This window comes from Polypterus senegalus, chromosome 3 (assembly GCF_016835505.1).
Source record: "Polypterus senegalus isolate Bchr_013 chromosome 3, ASM1683550v1, whole genome shotgun sequence".
NCBI lineage: Eukaryota > Metazoa > Chordata > Cladistia > Polypteriformes > Polypteridae > Polypterus > Polypterus senegalus.
In genome coordinates this window covers 214284724-214305776 of record NC_053156.1, presented here as the reverse complement: position 1 = coordinate 214305776, position 21053 = coordinate 214284724, and the positions used below count along the sequence as shown (strand labels likewise).

The window sequence follows — 21053 nt, the reverse complement described above, 5'->3', positions numbered from 1 at the left end:
CAGCCCCAGCACCCTCAGCAGAAGACCAATCAGAGCCACTGCTGGGAGTTGCATTTTCAAATTCTATTGGCTACTTTCACCATCCCAAGTCGTGGTCTTCTCTACAGCTGCTTCCTGTTCTCTCTAGAGTACAGTGTGGATTGTGTAAATTGTGGAAGATATTTGCAGTTTCCGCTAACAATTATTAGTTAGGTTCTAAGGAAAAATCCGCAAATGACTGAGGCTGCAAACTCTGAACTGCAACTTTGCGGGGGTCTACTGCATAGTATTTGTGTATGTATATAGACTTTGTTTTTTGCTTTTTTCCTGGTCCTGTAATAAAAATGCAGTAGCTCTAGTAAGTTATTTGGAATTAAAGATAAAAAACAACCAAAATGTTTAAAAAGTACTGTATTCAAAACCTTTTTTTATTTTTGTAGTTACTGTCATGCAATTTGCACACTAAATCCAAAGTGAGCATTTTTTTCCTCTTGACTCTGTTTGCTGTGCACATTTGGTTGTTTGCCTAGTTCAATTTAATTTTTTGAGTTGATTATCACAGTTTATGCAGTCAAGTTTGACAGCAGGAACCAAGATTGATTTACAGAATGTGTGAGGAGAAGTAGAAGGGTAGGCAAGGAATATATAAGCATAGCAATGAAAGGATTCAGCATTCCATATACTGCCCTAATCTAATAGGTATACTTTAAACAAGGGTGTTCTGTGTCTTTTGCAGCATTGTTGTTTAATTAATTAGTTAATCTCCATAACTGCCTAGTGAGCTACATCTGGATTTCAGAAAAGAAAGTTTCAATTTTAGTTCAGTGATTAGAATATACAAACATTTTATTTGAAAAGCTGCATAACCAGATATCACTGGCTTCTTAGTAGTGTTCAGCGAACTTCACTGAATTGAAACTTTCCTCGAGTTCAGTGAAATCACAGAAATTTTTGTGAATTTCATTGAACTTTGCAAAATGCATTGAAATCAATGGGGAAGGTCAATTCAACTCGATTTGAGTAGATTATAATGGTGCAACAGTCTTTTAAGTGTCCTGAGTTCTAGAGAAGACTCTGTCAACTATACTGGACTGCTGCTTGTGACCAAATTATGTGATGATCTAAGCTTTGAGGCCATAGTTAAGCATTGTGTAACCATACCTCAGACACAGATGGAACGGATACCACAAGCAAAGCAAATAGCCACAATCAAGCAGTAAGTAAGTAATTAAATATAATTCATTGCTCTCACAGAGTTCCAGTCTTGGGGCACACATTGGCCATGCCATGAATCAGTGGCATAGTGTAGCGAGTTCCTCAAATTAAACTGAGAGGTCCACAACACACACAAGAACTTCCTAACCTTAGTAAGAGTAATTCTAATATGTTCTGAAATGGACTGAACTTTCTCCCATATATGGTACCCTTTTCTGACGGTGACCTTTATTAACAGAGAAAATAACCACCCAGACTAAATTAACCCAATGAAACAAATAGTGCACACTGTATATTAGAAAAATCCAAACAAAATTAAGTAAATATTTCCCTTTAGAACATCTTACAGGAAGTATACTGAACAAATAATGATTTAAATAGGAATACCCAGAATAATCCCCTCTACAATAGAATTATACCTGTGCAGAAATAAAGGAAAAGGAACAGAACAAAAAATATATACCAACTAAATCTACGGACAGAACACAACTATAATCAACATATACTCTATTTGAGAGTATGTAGATCGGGGTATATATATATACATATATGTATATATATACCCACGCTTCGCAGCAGAGAAGTAGTGAGTTAAAGAAGTTATGAAAAAGAAAAGGGAAAATTTCAAAAATAACGTTACATGATTGTCAATGTACAGTAATAGTTTTGTGAGTGTTATGAGTGTTGCTGTCATCAAGGATTTGATTATCATTATTTCTTTCAATCAGGTTCGTATTTGTAGGATGTGTTGTGTTGAAGTTACATTCCGTGTTTGTCAATCGTTGAAAAGATAACAGGTTTCATTCATCGATTTGTTTCTTACTGCATCAATAAACAGCTCGTCTTCCTCTTTATCTGAGACGTGACATACTGCATGCACAGGTTTTTTTTTACACTGTCTTCCTTTAGCGGGACATTGACTTTTTCCACCCCACGGCAGTATTTAATGTTAGCTAAGACCCGGCACTTAAAAGTTTCTCTCGCAGTTTCGCTGAGTTTGTGCCAAACACCACCCTGACCATCTCATCTTCCTCTGCATAAGCCTAGTCCTTCACCCGTGAATATTTAGCGGCAGTGTTTCTATTGGATTGCCGCTGACTGACGGCTTTATATGGGCAGGCACTAAATTACGTGGGAGGTGTAACTCCGCCTCTCACGGGCATCGAGCAGAAGTCTATTATAGTATATGGATGAAAAAATAGGTTACAGTTATGACCATTACGCGTAGAATTTCGAAATGAAACCTACCCAACTTTTGTAAGTAAGCTTTAAGGAATGAGCCTGCCAAATTTCAGCCTTCTACCCACACGGGAACTTGGAGAATTAGTGATGAGTCAGTGAGTGAGTCAGTGAGGGCTTTGCCTTTTATTAGTATATATATATATATATATATATATATATATATATATATATATATATATATATATACACTGCTCACAAAAATTAAAGGAACACTTTTTTTATTGGGCCTGGCATGAAATCAGTTAAACCTGTCTGATAATTTTCTGGTTGGTTAAGCAGCTGAGGTCATTGTTAATCACTTTCAGCTGTATTGGTGTTCATGGACTTAAGAACAGGTGCACTAAAGTGGCAACAATTAGAAAACCCTCAAAACAGGACTGGTTTTACATGTGGAGGTCATTTCAAGTTTCTCCCTCTTGATCTTTTTGGGCTGGTTTTACACTCGTGCTAGTTTTGGCTTGAGTAATCATCTCTACTGGCAGTATGAGGCGATTCCTTAACCCTACAGAAGTTGCACAGGTTGTCCAACTTCTCCAGGATGGCACATCCACACGTGCTGCAGCAAGAAGGTTTAATGTGTCTGCCAGCACAATCTCCAGAACATGGAGGAGATTTCCGGAGACTGGCTCTTATTCACGGAGAGCTGGACAGGGCCGTAGAAGGTCCTCAACCCATCAGCAGGACCGATACCTGATCCTTTGTGCAAGGCGGAACAGGCTGAGCACTGCTCGTGCCCTACAGAATGACCTCCAGAGGGCCACTGGTGTGAATGTCTCTACCCAAACAATCAGGAACAGACTTCATGAAGATGGCCTGACGGCCCGACGTCCTGTAGTGGGCCCTGTGCTCACTGCCCAGCACCGTGGAGCTCGACTGGCATTTGCTCAAGAACACCAGAATTGGCAAGTCCGCCACTGGCGCCCTGTACTTTTTACAGACGAGAGCAGGTTCACCCTGAGCAGCTGTGATAGACGTGAAAGAGTCTGGAGAAGACAAGGAGAACGATATGCTGCCTGCAACGTCGTTCAACATGACAGGTTTGGTGGTGGGTCAGTGATGGTCTGGGGAGGCATATCCATGGAGGACGCACAGACATCTACTGCGTAGGAAATGGTGCTCTGACTGCCATAAGGTATCGAGATGAAATTCTTGAACCCGTTGTCAGACCCTACGCTGGTGCAGTAGGTCCTGGTTTCCTCCTAATGCACGACAATGCCCGGCCTCATGTGGCAAGAGTATGCAGGCAGTACCTGGAGGATGAAGGAATTGAAACAATTGAATGGCCTTCACGATCCCCTGACTTAAACCCAATAGAACATCTGTGGGACATTGTTTCGGTCCATTAGGCGCCGCCAGGTTGCTCCTCAGACTGTACAACAGCTCAGGGATGCCCTCATACAGATCTGGGAGGAAATGCCACAAGACACCATCCGTCGTCTTATTAGGAGCATGCCCCGACGTTGTCAAGCATGCATACAAGCTCGTGGGAGCCACACAAGATACTGAAAAGCATTTTGAGTAGCAGAAATTAAGTTTTTGAAAAAATGGACTAGCCTGCCACATCTTCCTTTCACTCTGATTTTAGGGTGTCTACACAATTGAGCCCTCTGTAGGCAGAAAACTTTTATTTCCATTAAAAGACTTGGCATCCTTTTGTTCCTAAGACATTGCCCTGTCGTTATTTGTATAGATATCCAACTTCATATTGAGATCTGATGTATCTAATGCGTTTCTTTAAAGTGTTCCTTTAATTTTTGTGAGCAGTATGTATATATATATATATATATATATATATATATATATATATATATATATATATATATATATATATACATACATACAGTATATCTATACTAATAAAAGGCAAAGCCCTCACTGATATATATCTATTCTAATAAAAGGCAAAGCCCTGACTGACTGACTGACTCACTCACTGACTCATCACTAATTCTCCCAAGTTCCCGTGTGGGTAGAAGGCTGAAATTTGGCAGGCTCATTCCTTACCACTTCCTTACAAAAGTTGGGCTGGTTTCATTTCGAAATTCTACACGTAATGGTCCTAAATGGAAGCTATTTTTCTCCATTTACTGTAATGTAGTTGAGCTCAAAAGCTGTGGGGCGGAGTTTCGTGTGACATCATCACGCCTCCCACGTAATCACGTGAACTGACTGTCAACGCAGTGAGTAGAAAACCAGGAAGAGCTCCAAAAGGCGCTGAAGAAAACATGCATTATATAATTGAGAAGGCAGCGAAACAATAAGAAGCAAGCGACAACCATATTCATAAGTGCTGCTACTTCGGAAACAAAGCACGGTGTGAACCTAAAGTTTAAATTAAGTTCTTAGACAGGCTGCCACTGGCATTTGTCATGCCCACGAGTAATGCGGGATACAAGTTTAATGAGAGGACGCAGGATATAAACGAGAGTTTTGATCACTTTGTAACTAAGTTAAAATTGCAGGTGAAGGGCTGTGCTTATGCAAATTTCGAGACTGTGTTTGTGGGGGATTGACAGTTAAGGCGGGTGGGGGAGTCACGTCATCATCTCCCCTCCCATTCACCTCATTTCGCTCTGAGCTGAGCTCCGCAGCGAACGCAGTAGTGATGGGAAGTTCAGATCATTTTACCGACTCGGACCTTTGAGTCTCGTTCAGCAAAATGAACGAATCTTTTTTCGAGTCAATTCGTTCAATTCTCTTTCCGGCTCAGACTGCATATGTTAAGCTTATGGGGCTGTCACGTAATGATCGAATGACTCAAACCCGAAGTCTCGAGCGATGAACTAATCAATTCTGTTTCCGGCTCAGACTGGGTTGGTTAAGCTTATGGGCTTTTCACGTGATGAACGAACGACTCGAAAAACCTGAAGACTCGAAACAGGTGAATCAATTCCAATACAGAAACTATAGGAAGTTGTGCAAATGCGCATGCGCGATTGAACGAATCACTCCCACGAGACGACTCGTTCTTCCCGAGTCACATTAAAGATTCGTTCAAGAACGACCCATCACTATAACGCAGTGTTACGGAAGCGACTTTGTGACGCTGCCACCAAATACTCACAGAAAAACTGTCTCTACAGTTTCTCCGCACTGAATCCTCCAGGCACTACTTACAAAAGGTTACATTGAAAATCGTGTTACGTTATTTTTAAAATGTTTCCTTTTCTTAGCACAAGCACAGCTGAGAGGCTTCGATGCATGTGCTCCATAATGCGTTAAAAAAATCACTCATTTAATCACACTTTGTAGTACAAGCAAAGGAGAACTTCTCTCAATGCATGATTTCCTGGTACACCGATTACATTGATCAGCGCTTCCCAATTCACTTTACCCTCGCACCCCCTTGGTTTGAGAAGAAGTATGAAAAAATATGAGGTTAACACAGAAAAACAGATCACCAGTTGAAGCTTTATGAATAATCGATTCACCATCAATAATTGTTTTGGTAAAGCCATACTCAGTGTAATCCTCCTTCCATTTTATAATTTTTCCACCACTAGCCATGATTAAATGAATGGTAAAAAAGTAAGAGCGAAGTGAGGGTGACTTATTCAGGCAGGCAGGCGACAGCTCAATAGCTCGATTTTGGATATAAGTAGGTTCTATTTAGTCGCCAGAAATATCTTTGTTAGGAATGGAAGTTGAATTTAGTCTTTAAATTTCTATGGTAAAGAAAACGTTATGCAATGATGACTAAATTTAACTATATAAAGTCAAAACTTTTATATATAAAGTCATTCCCGAATATATATAGTCAAACCTTGATTATATAAAGTCACTGTCGGAATAAATAAAGTCAAAACTTGAATATATAAAGTCAGCGTCGGTATATATAAAGTCAAAACCTGAGTATATAAAGACGGCGTTGGAATATTTCTGAATATATAAAGTCAGCGCTGGAATATATAAAGTAAGCGCTGGAATATCCATCCATTTCCCAACCCGTTGAATCCGACCACAGGGTCACGGGGGTCTGCTGGAGCCAATCCTAGCCAACACTGGGCGCAAGGCAGGAACCAATCCTGGGCAGGGCACATGCATCATTTTCAAAACATTAACTGAACAGTGTTTTTTTTAATTTATTTTTTTTATATATTTTTTTTTTAATATATTTATATTTAAGTTTTTGTTAACTTAGTTCAGTTCAGAGTCGTTTCAATCAATAGATTTTGACTTTCACTTTATATATTCAGGAGTGAGTTTATATACTCCGATGTTGACTTTATATAATCAGGAATGACTTTTTAAATTCTGACGCTGACTTTATATATTCCAGCGATGACTTTATATATTCAGCCTTTGACTTTATATATTCAGAAACAAATTTGACTTTATATATTCTGATGCTGACTTTATATATTCAAGTTTTCAGTTTATATATTCTGACGGCAACTTTATATATTTACAAAATCAATGTATTTGCCTGTTTGGCATCCCATAGTATATGTGTGTGTGTATATATATATACACTGCTGGAGCCTATCCCATCAAGTATAATACAAATGGTAGGAACAATCCCTGGACAGGGTGACAGTCCATCAGGCTACCACTATACCACCCTCATTCATGTACATTTTCCACAAAATGTTTTAATTTACCATTTTATCTTAAGTTATTTGTTCCATTTTATCATTATACTTTATTGTTTGACTCCATAATGTTTTATTTTATGCTAGGGAAAATTCACGACTAGCTGCTGAAGTCTACAAGGATATGCCTGAGACGAGCTTCACAAGAACAATTTCCAATCCAGAAGTGGTTATGATGCGTCAACGGCAGCAAAAACTGGAGAGAAGGATGCAGCAGTTTCGTAGTAGTGATGGCAGGCCTGATTCAGGTATGTTCTTGCAAGAGACTTGATACATCTTGTATCAAGTACATCTTGAAATCATAAAATTAATATACTGTTAGTTTTTATTTTTTCCACACACACAATTCCAAGAAAGACAAGTTTTCTTTTTTTTATCTGTAAATAAAGTTGCCCATATTTTCATTCAGTTCTTCGTGTTCAGATGTCACTATTCATTTTCATTTTATTTACCGAATACCTATGATAGAGAATTAAGAAAAAAAGCAGTGAAATGCATTGTAAAAGAATGGCATACTCTTTTTAGTGTTTATCATTGTGTCAGTTTTTTTATAGCTAAGAGTATGCATTACATTGTACAGTTAGTGGCAATACATTTTTTGTTATCTTTTTGTTGTGTTGGTGCAATCTGCTCCAAGATATGTTAGTTAATTGTTACAATTGTAGCCAGATTTAGCCTATGGATTGTTACCATGATTTGATCGCAACCTTATGTATTTCACATATTTTTATGGTTCTGTTCATGTAAAAATTGCATCTTTACTTTCTTAACTTCAAATTTAAATAGTAATGTGAAACCATATAGTTTTTTTTAATATTCATATTAATTGAAAATGTGTATTTGTTCATACAGTTGGGACAATTTGAATCGCTTCCCTTAACCACTGTTACCGCTCTTTTCTTCCCTCAGTTTTTAATAATAATAATACATTTATTTTTAGAAACTTCATACGTTGAATATGCTTTAAAAAAACTTGACCGTGTCAGTTACTTGAAAATGTAAAAATAAAAAAAAGGTAGTCAGATGCTGCGAAAAATTCAAATAGTAATAATAATAGTAAAAATGTAAATTAATTAAGCACAGTAACTGAAAATTTGCTAATACTATTACATACTTATTCTACAATGTTATAGGCTAAGAGTCGTTATTATTTAACAATAGCTTTGGCCAGATGGCAGTGGTGGAGAGGAATTCTTAATCCTGGAGAAAATAAACCTCTTGGACCCACAGTTGAAACTTGTATAGGAGAACAGTTTTATTGACCAATGTTGTTTTTTTTTTTTTTGTTTATGGATTATTGTAATTTTCATGTATTATTAACTGGGAGAGGGCAGCTGTGAACAAAAATAAGAACCCCAAACAAATTGTAATTTCACTACAACCACAACTTCTTTTTTTATTTGGCAAAATTGGAACTGTATCTCACATAGTTCAAAAATGTTATGTTGCCAGAGATACAGTAGGTGTTACAATGTCTGTCAAATGTAAAGTAAACATAAAGAATACCGTAAGTTTGATATTTTCGAGCTGAAGTTATTTCTTCACTAATATGGTATATATGTTGTTGCCGCACAAAATTGTGTTCTGAAGACAAGCGTTTTTTATTTCAATTTTAAAAAATAATTATCCAGCCCTGGAATTTTATAATTCTTCCTACATTATGAGGCACGGGTTGCTCAGAAAACAAAAGGCCAACTTTAGGCATTCTTCAATTCTGATTTGAAAATGATAATCTAAACTATATATAGAGTCTTTTGAAGTATTGTCTCTTTGTGCTTATTGGTGTGAAGTTACTGTCATTTGAAAGGCGCTGACCTCTCGCTTCTCTTTTTTGATAACAATGTTTGGAACAGGAGAGTATTGGGATTCAGGTGATTGAATATAGATTGCACCTTTTATTTTTATCATGTTGCACTGAGCAATCTGTGTGTTTAGAAAAACACAATTTTTTTGTTCAATTAGGGAATTAGCTATACACTTATACAAGAAAAACAAAGTTTATTAAGTTTTGTTCTACAGACAATGTCAATTATTTGACTTCTAAAAACAGTGTTCAACACCTTTATTTTGGGTATGGATTCTCTTTCTGTATCTGAAGCACATCTGCCTATTCTGTTCCAAAGTCAATTACAAAGCTAAGTAATTTGATATTTTCTGATCACATTTTGTCTTAAATTCAATACATTATTATTTTTTTGTTTTTTATAGTTGAGCTTAAATTACAACAGGAAAGTTGTTAAATTGAAGTATTACAGTTATACAAAAATCATCCTGCAACTAGCTTATTCACTTTTTAATTAAAGAGACAATGGCCAATCAAAATATAATTTTAAATTCTACCAAACTTACTAAAAAATGTAATCCAATGTAAATATGTGTAGCTTCTGATTCTAACACAACAGGTTGTCATAGCAGTCAATGGAGTTATTTCTACATACATTGTACATTATTTGCTTATACAGTACAAGAAATGAATTAGTCTAGCAAACACAGCTTAAGAGATGGCATAATCGATATGTCTGAAATCGTGATGCGTGTTAGTTTGATAGATACAAATGCATTGGTTCTACAAAAGAACATTGGCGCACATTGAAGCTGGTTAAGGGTAAATTTTGCACAACTGTTTGCATTAGTTTCTTTATAAAAGATAAGCATAGATACATGAAATAAATTACAGTGTAGTATAGTTAACCACCTTAGCACTATGTTAGTCCCTGGAAAAACATTAAAAACATTTAATTTTTTTAACAAGAAAAAAATGTTATTACGTGTGGCAGTAATATGTAAATATGAAAACGTCAACATAAATACAGAGGAAAATGTATGTTTAGTGTCCACTGCTGTACTGGTGCAGATTTAGTACAAGTCCTTTGTGAGATATGTTTTGAGACCATCACCTACGCACAGCCTGATGTTGTAATCAGGACAATAGAAGAGTGTTTGTGTGCTTTTCTTATATTTTTACTAGCGACTTCGAGCCCGATCAAATTGGGCTACAAATTCTACGGGTGTAAAATCCATAAAATGATTTTGTTGTTATGGCACTGATTTGTGCTTAAAATAGACCTTTTCCACCGATGTAATGAAGGGCTTCCTGTTTAAACGGGGCTGTGAGATGTGAACTCAGCTCTTCGGCGCACGTCATTTGATTTTTTTCTGGCAAACAAATTTTCAAAACAAACTATTTTACGACTCTAATCAGAGTCATAGTAATATTTATGTTGGCGTGCTCATTTTAGATCAGAGATCGGCTAAAATTTAAATAATGACTGTTGTTAATACTCAGTCGTCATTACTCCGTTTGCCAATAGATGTCAGAAGGACGGATGCCAAAACCGAACTGCCTAAAGATAGATTTCGACGTACCAAGCAAATGGCAATACGTTCTTAATTACTTACGGTTCCGGAGCTGTCGAAGGGTTCAAGTCAGTCGACGATGTTAGTCCTGTAAAGTACGCCCCACCAAACCAACTTCCCAAAAACCAACCGAACTTACTGTTAACTGCTCGAACCAACGCCGACTTACTATACCCTGCCGTCCAGCAGCGTCACTGAAGCATTCAAACATTCTTAGCCAATAATACAATTCTGCTTTTTCCACGTTATGTTCTAACTACAGAGGCAGAGTCCCATTGCATGGTTCTAACTTGTATTGAGTCGAGGTATTGACGCGAACACCATACATACGGATAGTATCAAATTATATATAAGGATAGTTGTCATATTGTGAACATCTGATAATCAGTTCACATCATCATCACTATTGCTCGTTTTGAGCAATAGTCCATTTTCCGTTTATTCTAAAACTGCCAAGTTTTCATTTGCCATTGTGTTTTAATACGTTACCTTAGAGTGGCAGAAAATATAGGAATGATTTTTTACAGCATGGTATTATTTTATTCGCTTGATGACTGCACAATAATATCATGAGTGTTATTCGGGTTTAACATTTTAAACTGTATTATAACACATCAGACTGAGCCTAACTTGGGTATGCGAATTCCGAGCCCAAGTCATACTTGGGTTAACACTAAGGAGATTAAAAGCTATTTAGATATTAAAGAGAATTATGCTCTTTATTGGAATCAATAACTTGTTCTCTTTAAAACTCTTATTAACTTAAGGGTTTTTTTTCATAATGAACATATTCAGCACAGTTTAAAGTAGCTAAATATACAGTTGCCATTTCATTTCTTGATTACTTTTAAAAGATACAATTTTTTTAGGAGAACTAAATACCTTTAAAAGCCAACATGACACCTGTTGTAGGTGAACATAATATGCAGATTCCATTTCATTTTTCCGAATTTAATTTAGCTAGAGCCTGCCTCACAATGACTGTTCTCTTATCCTTAGCCAAGTCGGACATTTTCTGTTTTTTTTGTAGTTCTTGTTTGTGTTTGAGGGTGGTTGTTGTTTGTTTTTTATATGTGTAATAACTCTTGAGCTTTGTATTATCTATTCAATCTGTCTTAATATTTGTAAATTTGCAAGAGCAAACATTTGACTGTTTATATTGGAGGTGTAGCTGCGTTTTTCCCAAAATTATCAAAGTTCTGCAGCTTCAACTCAAAAAAAAAATGGGATTCAACAAAAGCCTGACGCGCAGAAATGATTCCACAGACAAAGTATCTTCGTTTTTTAAAGTTTAGTTAAGTTTTAAAGTAAAACAGTTTACACAAAAAAAAGGAAATTAAAATAGCAAAAAAGGGAAAAATTAATGTTAAGAAAAGTTCAATTCTAAGCTTAAATCTTGTTACATCTCAAATCGTTACTATTTACTTAATATTTCTGAACCATTTCAAAACGGTCAGAAAACTGTATGCTTATCCCATTTCTAAGCTTAAATGGGTCTTTCAAGTCCTTCTTTACTGGGACTTGTTCCAAACAAACTGAGCTTATTATCACACTGTTATTCAATTATAGTAAGAAGGTTCTATCTCTTGCTAACTTATAGGGGGAAAAGACTATACCATAAGTTATGACTATGAAAGAAATTTATATTCTATTCAAATTAAGCAAACATCAATATGAGTCTAACTCAAAACTTTAACTTTCTAAGATTGGCTCTTACAGGAGGTATTTTCTGAAAAAAGAAAATAAAAATTTAAAATTGTAAAATGAAAATGAAATCTCTTTTGCAATTACATTTTCAAAATTTACATGCAAGAATGCTGCAAGAATCTATACTAATAAAAGGCAAAGCCCTCACTGACTCACTCATCAATAATTCTACCAACTTCCCGTGTCGGTAGAAGGTTTAAATTTGGCAGGCTTATTCCTTACATGTTACTTACAAAAGTTAAGCAGGTTTCATTTCGAAATTCTACGAGTAACGGTCATAACTGAATCCTACTTCCGTACATATATACGTCCATAGCCTGCAGCTCGGTTGCCGTGTGTGGCTGCGTTGCGTCCCCCATCCCCACGCCTCCCACGTAGTTGGCTGCCTGCCTATATTGCGTACCCCAACCCCACGCCTCCCACGTAATTGACTGCCTGCCTATATAAGGCCGTCCATCGCTCCGGTCTCTTCATTCCCTTCCTTGCTTCGCCACGGTATTCATGTCTCCTTGCTGATAACTGCAGCTTTTTTATTTAATCCATGGCTTCTCCGCTGTTTTATTGTTTTATTGTGTATAGTTATTGTGTAAGTATTTTAGACTTAGTTTACTGTTTAGGTACCCATTTCCTTTACCGTTCCAACTGTACCCCCATTAACATGTGTATCGAGGTGATCACCATCGATCAAAGAACTGCCACTTACCGAGTGGTTTCCATGCCCAGAGATGTCGCCAGCCTTTTCGATTCTCTGTGTTACATATTGCACAGCCATATTAGGCTCACTCTTGTTATCCGGAGGAACATTGTGTCTTATGTATTGAATGACTGGGACAGGTTCAAGGTGTGGACTGATGGTACAGGAGATTATACTACACAGGAGCACTATAAGAGTGAAATGCTTAAGCCCTTCACCTATGGTTCTGGATGTGAGTTGATGGCTGCCGCTGAATTGTTCGGTTGTCGCATTCAAGTGTACCAAAATGGCCAAATATTTTACACCTTTGGAGAACCGCCAATGCCTCTTAAACATCTTAGATTCACAGGTGACTATTTGAGTAGTGGACACTTTGATGTTTATGAATGTTTCAACTCTCAAAAGCTGGATGTGAAGTTATCGATGAAACGGGTTGTATGCTTACAACGCTTGACAGATGCCGAATGTCATTTCAACACAACAAGTCCTGCAAATACTAACGTAATTGAAACAAACCATGAAACTGAAACCGATTATGACAGCAGCAATCCCAGCTGTGAGAAAACAGTAAAAAGGAGGCGTGTCAGACATCATGGTACATTTTCTGATGCAGCTACACGGAAACAACTTTGTGTTGCTGCCGCCAAATACTCGCTGGTAAATCCACAAGTTCATAGAGACGCTGTCGCTAAATACTCACAGGCAAATCCACAAGTTAATAGAGGCACTGCCGCTAAATACTCACAGGCAAATCCACAAGCTCATATAGACAGTCGCTAAATACTCGCTGGCAGATCCACAAGTTAATAGACATGCTGCCGCTAAATATTCGCAGGCAAATCCACAAGTTAATACCGGGAATGCCTGTTAAACATCTTAGATTCACGAGTACGCTTCGATGAATGAAACCTGTTATCTTTACAACTAGTTGACACACACAGAATGTAACTTGAACACAACACGTCCTCTAGATACGAACCTGATTGAAAGAAATAATGATAATCAAATCCTCGATGACAGCAACACTCATAACAGTGACAAAACAATTACATTGACAATCATATTACGTTATTTTTAAAATGTTTCCTTTTCTTTTTCTTAACTTCTTTAACACACTACTTCTCCGCTGCGAAGCGCGGGTATTTTGCTAGTTAAAAATAAAATAAAATAACACCACTTGTAATTTGCAAATGGGGTAATTTTATTTTACTTTTCATTTTTATAATTTTGTTCATTTCTTTTTTTTTTTTTTTTGCAGAAAATACCTTCTATAGTGTTTGACTTTTTCTGTGATTCTTTTTTTACATTTTTAAGAGCTTTTCTTACCTTGTAGTTTGACCGACATCATATTTTTACTTTGACTTTTTTTCTTTGTTTGTTTTTTCTTTGGACACATGGATAAGCAAATATTTAAGGCATATTTTTGCTTAGTTAATTGATAATTCCAGAAAATAGTTGTTGAATTGGAGATGAAATGATTAGAAAATTAGATTTTTGACCAGCTTAAAGGCAGAAACCAAGACTAGGAGAAACATAGGAAGGAAAAAAAATATCTCTCTGTATATTGCCAATCTACCAAGCCCTGAATCCCCCAATATAAAAATAATACACGTTAATCAAAAAAAGATTAATATTTTAATAGTCTTATTTCAAAATATCATTGTTCCTAGCACACTTATGTTAATGTTTTTGTTAGTTTGTTTTATCTTTAAATCGGTTATCATTTTATAAAAAATAACAATTACTATGTACCATGTTAATCAAGAACTGAATTAATACTTAAAATATTTATAAAGGGAGATATTTTTCCTAGATAATATTGTCCAACCATTCATGCATACTGTGTTATAAAGGAATAGTGTGTATGACTTACTGTATGCCTTGCTTTTTTTCAGGGGGGACATTAAGAATATATGCTGACAGTTTAAAACCAAATATTCCTTACAAGACAATCCTCCTATCAACCACAGACACAGCAGACTTTGTTGTTGGAGAGGCACTTGAAAAATACGGACTTGAGAAGGAAAACCCAAGAGATTACTGCATTGCTCGGGTAAGAGTAGGTTATTAATCATCTGTACTTGGTCCTGTTCTTTACCAACAAGATGATTTATATTGAAGTAGTATATACAGTCTATTAGAACTGTCCTTTGTCAAATGTTTAATTTGAATGGCAAGTATTCAGAGTTTTTATTTTGTTTCTTTTTTAAGATCTTAGCAGATTTTTTAAGGATTTAGAAATTTCCAGCAATAAAGGCTCTCACTTGTTAAATAAATTTCATTTAAATGAGTGAATTATATCTTAGTAACATATTAACATTGTATGACATTTAGTTGCACTAGTTACAACCTTGTTCCTGAAATCCTCATTTATCAGCCTTGTGTTAGACAAAGAGTTCTGTTGCCAAAAGGTGTCTGCATCTATCTGTTTAATGGAACACTCTGAATTACAAAGTAATCAGAGATCTGGTTTTTAATCAATATGACAAGAGTGCTGGTGAATGGGAGTGGCACTTAGGTAAAAAGGTTTCTAATGGTTGGGGAATTTCATTTTCCTTGAGTTGTCATACATTCTACTGTCACTTGTGGATTGTGTTGGTCTGTTTAATCTCACATGCTATTGTGACACACATAGCACTGTAAATGGTCATCTTGTGTTAGGCTGCTGTTTGTTATCAAGAGTGCTTGATGTATTATCATACTCAATCACACTAAAACAGTAAATGTGACCAGTCTTGAAATTTGGCTGCCTAAGGCATGTTTGTGAGTGTTGTGTATGTATATATTTATGTATATAGTGTATAATAAATGATAAATGTAAAACTCCTGGTGATATGAAAGTATAGTTTACTAGCTATACTGCATTGTTTAATTGGTAAAGATAGTAAATCTACATATTATGTATTGGCAGTATGTGAGAAGTGTCTCAGTAATAAAATGCAGACTTAACCTGCAGATCTTTTTCACTATAAACAATATTTACGTATCAAGTTTTTGATGGTGGTCACAATAATATACATGCCAGACTAAAATAGACTAAAGATAATAATTATGATAATACAAGAAAATTAATTAGAACAGACACACTCATTTTATTTGCAAAATTGAAAATGTGGTTACATAATTCTTTTAGAATTAAAGTTTACAGTGATACTGGAGTGAAACTTCAGATTTTGGTTACAGAAAGAAGAGAACTGCACAATTTGTGATCTGAAGCTTTGTGATTTGTCACCTGCTCATTTTTATTTATAATTATATACTTGTTAAGCTTATTCCACACTTAATCTGGATTCCTTTATGGCAGAGGTATCATCTAAAGGCAACGAATTACCCAGAGCAGGAGACATAGAACTCCCTTTGCGTACTATCCCACGGGTATCCTGTTTTGAAAGTGCTGGGGAATTCATTTGTCTAAGCTACTACGGGCTTTTAGTTTCACAATTAACCAAATGTATTTCAGTAAACTATGATCTGAATAACAATTTTTCTAACTTTGCCACCAGTTTCCCTTGTAACGGTGTCTGAATAAATTAAATTTGCTGAACCTTTTATGTAACCCACCATCAAAAACCATCATGCTATCTACTACTGCTTTACTACAGTAAAATATGAAAATGATAATGAAATCAAGCAAGCAATTGAATGCATCATATGTTATGTGTAACATTAAATAAACAAAAGTAGAAAATTAAACTTAACTGCAAATGATTGATCTGCCATTCAGAGTGAAACGCTTATCTCAGGCTTTGAAATACAAGTGCTAATTTGTAAAAACTATTCCTTTCAGAATTTATTGCTGTGGTACAATTACTACTGATTTTCTGTTGAGAGTTGCACTCATTGCTGACACCAAGTTGACTTAGAGCAGCACGCACATTTATAATGCATTCGATCAAATGGGTCTCACTGTACACAAATACATACATCGAGGCAAAATGCAAGTTGCAACATGATTAAGGCACATTACACAGCGGAAAACTAATAATAGATTTATTTGTATAGCATGTAGAACATAGGTATTATCTAATTGTTACACATACACACAGACACATGTGCTGTCCTTTAATTTTGAGTGCATTTTTTTTTTCATTTTTGACGTTTTTCTCTTTATTCTGAGCACAGAGAATTGTCATAAAGCTCTTACCCCCCTTTTACAGCTACAGTCCTGAATCATTCATGTTTTCTCTTGATAGTTGCTTTGTCAAGTTTCTAATTTTGATTGCTGTTTTGACCTGTTTCTTTTCTTCAGTTATAGTTATTTTTTCATTTCTTTGCCTGCCTGTTGTTTAAGTCTTACGTAAAGGTGAGAAATCACTTATTTCCCCTGTGCTTCACACTTAATTCAGAGCAAAGTAGCACTTTAAAAGGAAACATTTTGTGCATTTCTCAGCTGTTTGTTGCCTGTTCCCCATGACATTATCAAGTCCAGCTTCTTTGTGCTGAAAAACCACAATACAAAAAAATTAAGTTCTTGTATGACTGAGCACAAAGAAAAAAGATGGATCTTTTGATTTCCATGCACAGATATAAATTGATAATGTACACAGTATTCAGGTTAAAAAAGGGAATCTATAAAGAAAATACTGTCATAAGTCAGTGTCATTCTTCCAAAAAAAAAAAAAAAAAAAGCTTTTACAAACTGTTGGTGTTCAGTTAAATTGCAAAATTTGTACTTTACTCATTAACTTCGTTCAAGTGCTTTTCAATACATTTCGATTCAGTTCTCAGTTCAGGGCTCTGAATGCTAAAAGTTCACATTCTGTGGTTTATTTTTTTTCCAAATCACACATGAACATGTAAATTGTTTGAAGCCATGATACTTTTTTCCTGTTTTATCTATGTGATAAAATTTGTATAAATGTAACAGAAACATCTAAAAAAAGGTGATTTATACAACTGTGCTTCATGAGCTACTGTATTTAAACACAGAGTTCAGTGGGGATTCATTGTTAATTGTAGCAGCTATTGAGAATGGTCCCTTCTTGTGTTTCCCAATCCCAGTTCATCTCATGAGAAATTTGCATGCATAAGTTTTTGCTCAACATAATTGGAACGTTTTGTTGAGTTTTATATGTACTTTGTTTTCAATGCTACTGGGTTAGGGCCTCACTAGTGTTTTAGAGCAAGTAACCTTGGAAATTTAACTGAGAAACATACTCTGATTTTTCCTACACTGAATTAATGCTTGTTTTTTGGTTTTGATACTAGGTTGTATTACCTCCAGGATCTCACAACTCTGATGACAATGGTGGAAAAGAGACCATTCTTGATGATTCTGATTGCCCACTTCAGATTTTTAGAGACTGGCCAAATGACAAAGGTGGGAACATGTAGGAGAAAAGATGCAGTAATTTATTTAATGTCATTTGTATATCATGATAGACTTTTCATTACTGCTTTATTTCTGTACCTAACATGGATACTAAACCTTTTTGTTTTTCTTTTTTTGGGGTGTCTACCGTATTTTGCTCTTTCTCAGAATGTACAGTACTAAGAGTTTGATAAGGATTGTAGTTGCCCCATAACTAAGGCTTTTGAACATTTAACTTGTATCGCAATATCATTGCTATCCATAAGATGGAGCAGGGAACTACAGTATGAGACATATCTTTCTTGTAGACAATTTTACGTACTGTACATCACCTTTAGCAGTCCCCTTACTACTCCTAGCACATCCTACTAGCAGTGAAGTCTGTCCATAATAAGAATGAACAGATTTTTTATTTTTCCTAGCATTAAAAAATATTGTTTTTTGTTGGCAAGCTAGGTTACTTTAATTTTGGCTCTACCTGTTTGCTTTTATCTTAAAAACTATGCCTTGGTACTGATCAGCTCCTAGAGCTGGATAATAAATGAAAACATCACCTGCACGTATTCAGCGTCCAGATCTGAATCCAGTGCTTGGTCATTGTCTATGCTTTGGTACATATTTGTATGTCTTCATCAATTCTTCTCCAGGTACATTTTTCCATCCACATTTCCAAAGATGTGAGTGTTTGGTTAGATACATTAAAGATTTTAAACTGGCTTTCAGATGGGACTTGGTTCCTGCCATGTGCCAGATATTGCTATGATAGACTTGAGCTCTTTGAGAACATAGAATGGATTTATATATGTCTGAAAATGTCAAGTTGCAAATAATTTGATCATTAAAAAAAGTTATAAAGTTTAAATAAAGTCTGTGCAGGTAGAAAGGAACTGAAACAGTTACATTGAGTACTCTAACTTGCTGTTTTAGAATTTTGGGCCCAGCCTGATTTTAAACAGTAATATGCTTGAAATGTAAATTTTGTGTGATTTTACTGTTTTGCACCACAATGCTCATTCCCATGTCCTCATCCATGAAAAATGCAGCTGGGCTTTGAGCATTTTCTTTAAATCTTCTATAACAAGCCATGAGCACATCATCCACAGGGTTCACAGGTTGTGAGTGAACATGAGCAATGAAGTAAAAAAAACACTACTTTTTTCTTGCACACTGTAAAACAACTTGCAGAATGTCACCAACATAGTATATTCCCATCCAGTGCCCTTAGAGTTGAAGAAATATACGTATATATACCTTTAAAAGGCATCCTTATCCCAAAGAATATTAATTAACAAAAATATTTTTTTTTTGTGATACCTTTTTGTGTGACTGTATAAGAATATGTGTTATTTTCATTTTAAAAACGGCATTTAAGTTCAGTCCTGCAGAATAAAGTGCAGACAGTTCTTGGGAGCCCAATGTAATTTTCAAGCTTGTTTAGGTGAATAAAGTGGTACATTTTGTCAAAGGCTGTGCTTGAATATAGCAACATTTTAACTCTGGTACTTCTTTTATCACACAACAATAAAACAATGTCATTGACAACACAAGGTAATGTGGTTTCTGTACTGAGGACGGTGCAAAAGCCGTACCGATTTGTTTTTTTTAAGTAAATTGTAATGAATAAAATGAGACTGAAGCTGTGTGGCCACTACTACACTGTCCAAGTAATTTAGTAAGGACAGACACATTTCAGTACAAGCATACAGGCTGCTCATACACCAGCTCACATCTCTTGCTGCTTGAAGTAAGTTAAATGTAAACTTTTTTTTTAAAGTCTCTTATCTGTAAATGAATGAGTGAAAAAATATGTACTCAAAACTAAAAATAGCCTCATGGCTGCATTATCTGAGCATTATTGATGTAAAGAATTGACGTGTTAAATCTGTAGCTAAAAGGTGTTTGAACTAATTTATGACATGGGAAAAATGCAGCTCCTCTAACATGAACATTTGGAAATTGTGGTGTACACTTTGCACAGTGCATGAACAAGCTGTGCAGTAAACAACAAAACTACAGCTTGCACCTTACTAAAAAAACACAGTGAAATTTATGGCAAAACTGAGTTGCTTTTATGGTTTATCCCATGCCCAAAGAGCCGCCTTTGCTTCTGTATATCTTGAAGCTGAAAATAAAATCTTTACAAATTAAAATCTTTAGCATCACATTTTGTATTCCCATTATACAATAAATCATTTCTTTTCAAAATTAGTTGTTTTTGTTAACAGTTAACAGGAATGATGGAGGTCAAATTGAGATCTAAAAGACCAAGAAAAGTTTCTGAAATAACTACTGGTTGGATTACTAGAAAGGCAAATAACAATCCCTGTTTGACTGTAAAAAAACAATTTTCACGAAGATGTAGCAGACTCTATAGTGGTGGTGCACTGTTTTACTGTTCAGCGACACTTGAACATATACAGTATGACCTTCATGGTAGAGACTACAGAAGATAAACTTTCCTGCATCTTAGCCACAAAGTTCAGCATCTGAAGTTTAAAATGAACGTCTAAACAAGCCTGATGCATTTTTGAAACACATCCTCTGGACTGATGAAGTCAAAATACAAAATTTTGGCCACAACGTGCAAAGGCATGTTTAGAGAAAAAAGGGTGGCCAATTCCAGAAAATGAATGCCTCTGCATCTATTGAGCATGAGGGTGGCTTAAGCATGTTTTGGGCTTGTTTTGAATCCAATGGCACCGGAAATATGTCATTGGTGGGGGAAGAATAGATTAAAATAAATACCAGCAAATTATGGAAGCAGTCATCACACCATCTGTAAAAATAGTTGAAGTTAGAAAGAGGATGGGTCCTACTACGGTAAGATAATGATCCGAAACACACCTCAAAACCTGAAAAAGTGCAAGCTGACAGTTTTGCCATGACCCTCACAGTCCCATGACCTAAACATCATTGACAATCTGAGGTGTCTATAATGCAAGCTGTTTTTTTTTTT

The 21053-nt window shown here is 35.8% G+C and overlaps 1 protein-coding gene across 1 annotated transcript in view; it reads left to right on the top strand.

Annotated features, from left to right (window-relative positions):
* Window positions 1-21053, top strand: part of LOC120525817 (afadin-like) — a 365848-nt gene that overhangs the window by 143029 nt on the left and 201766 nt on the right. The window contains 3 exon segments of the mRNA XM_039748422.1: window positions 7116-7276; window positions 14682-14839; window positions 17995-18106. Coding sequence (XP_039604356.1) covers window positions 7116-7276; window positions 14682-14839; window positions 17995-18106 — 431 coding nt within the window.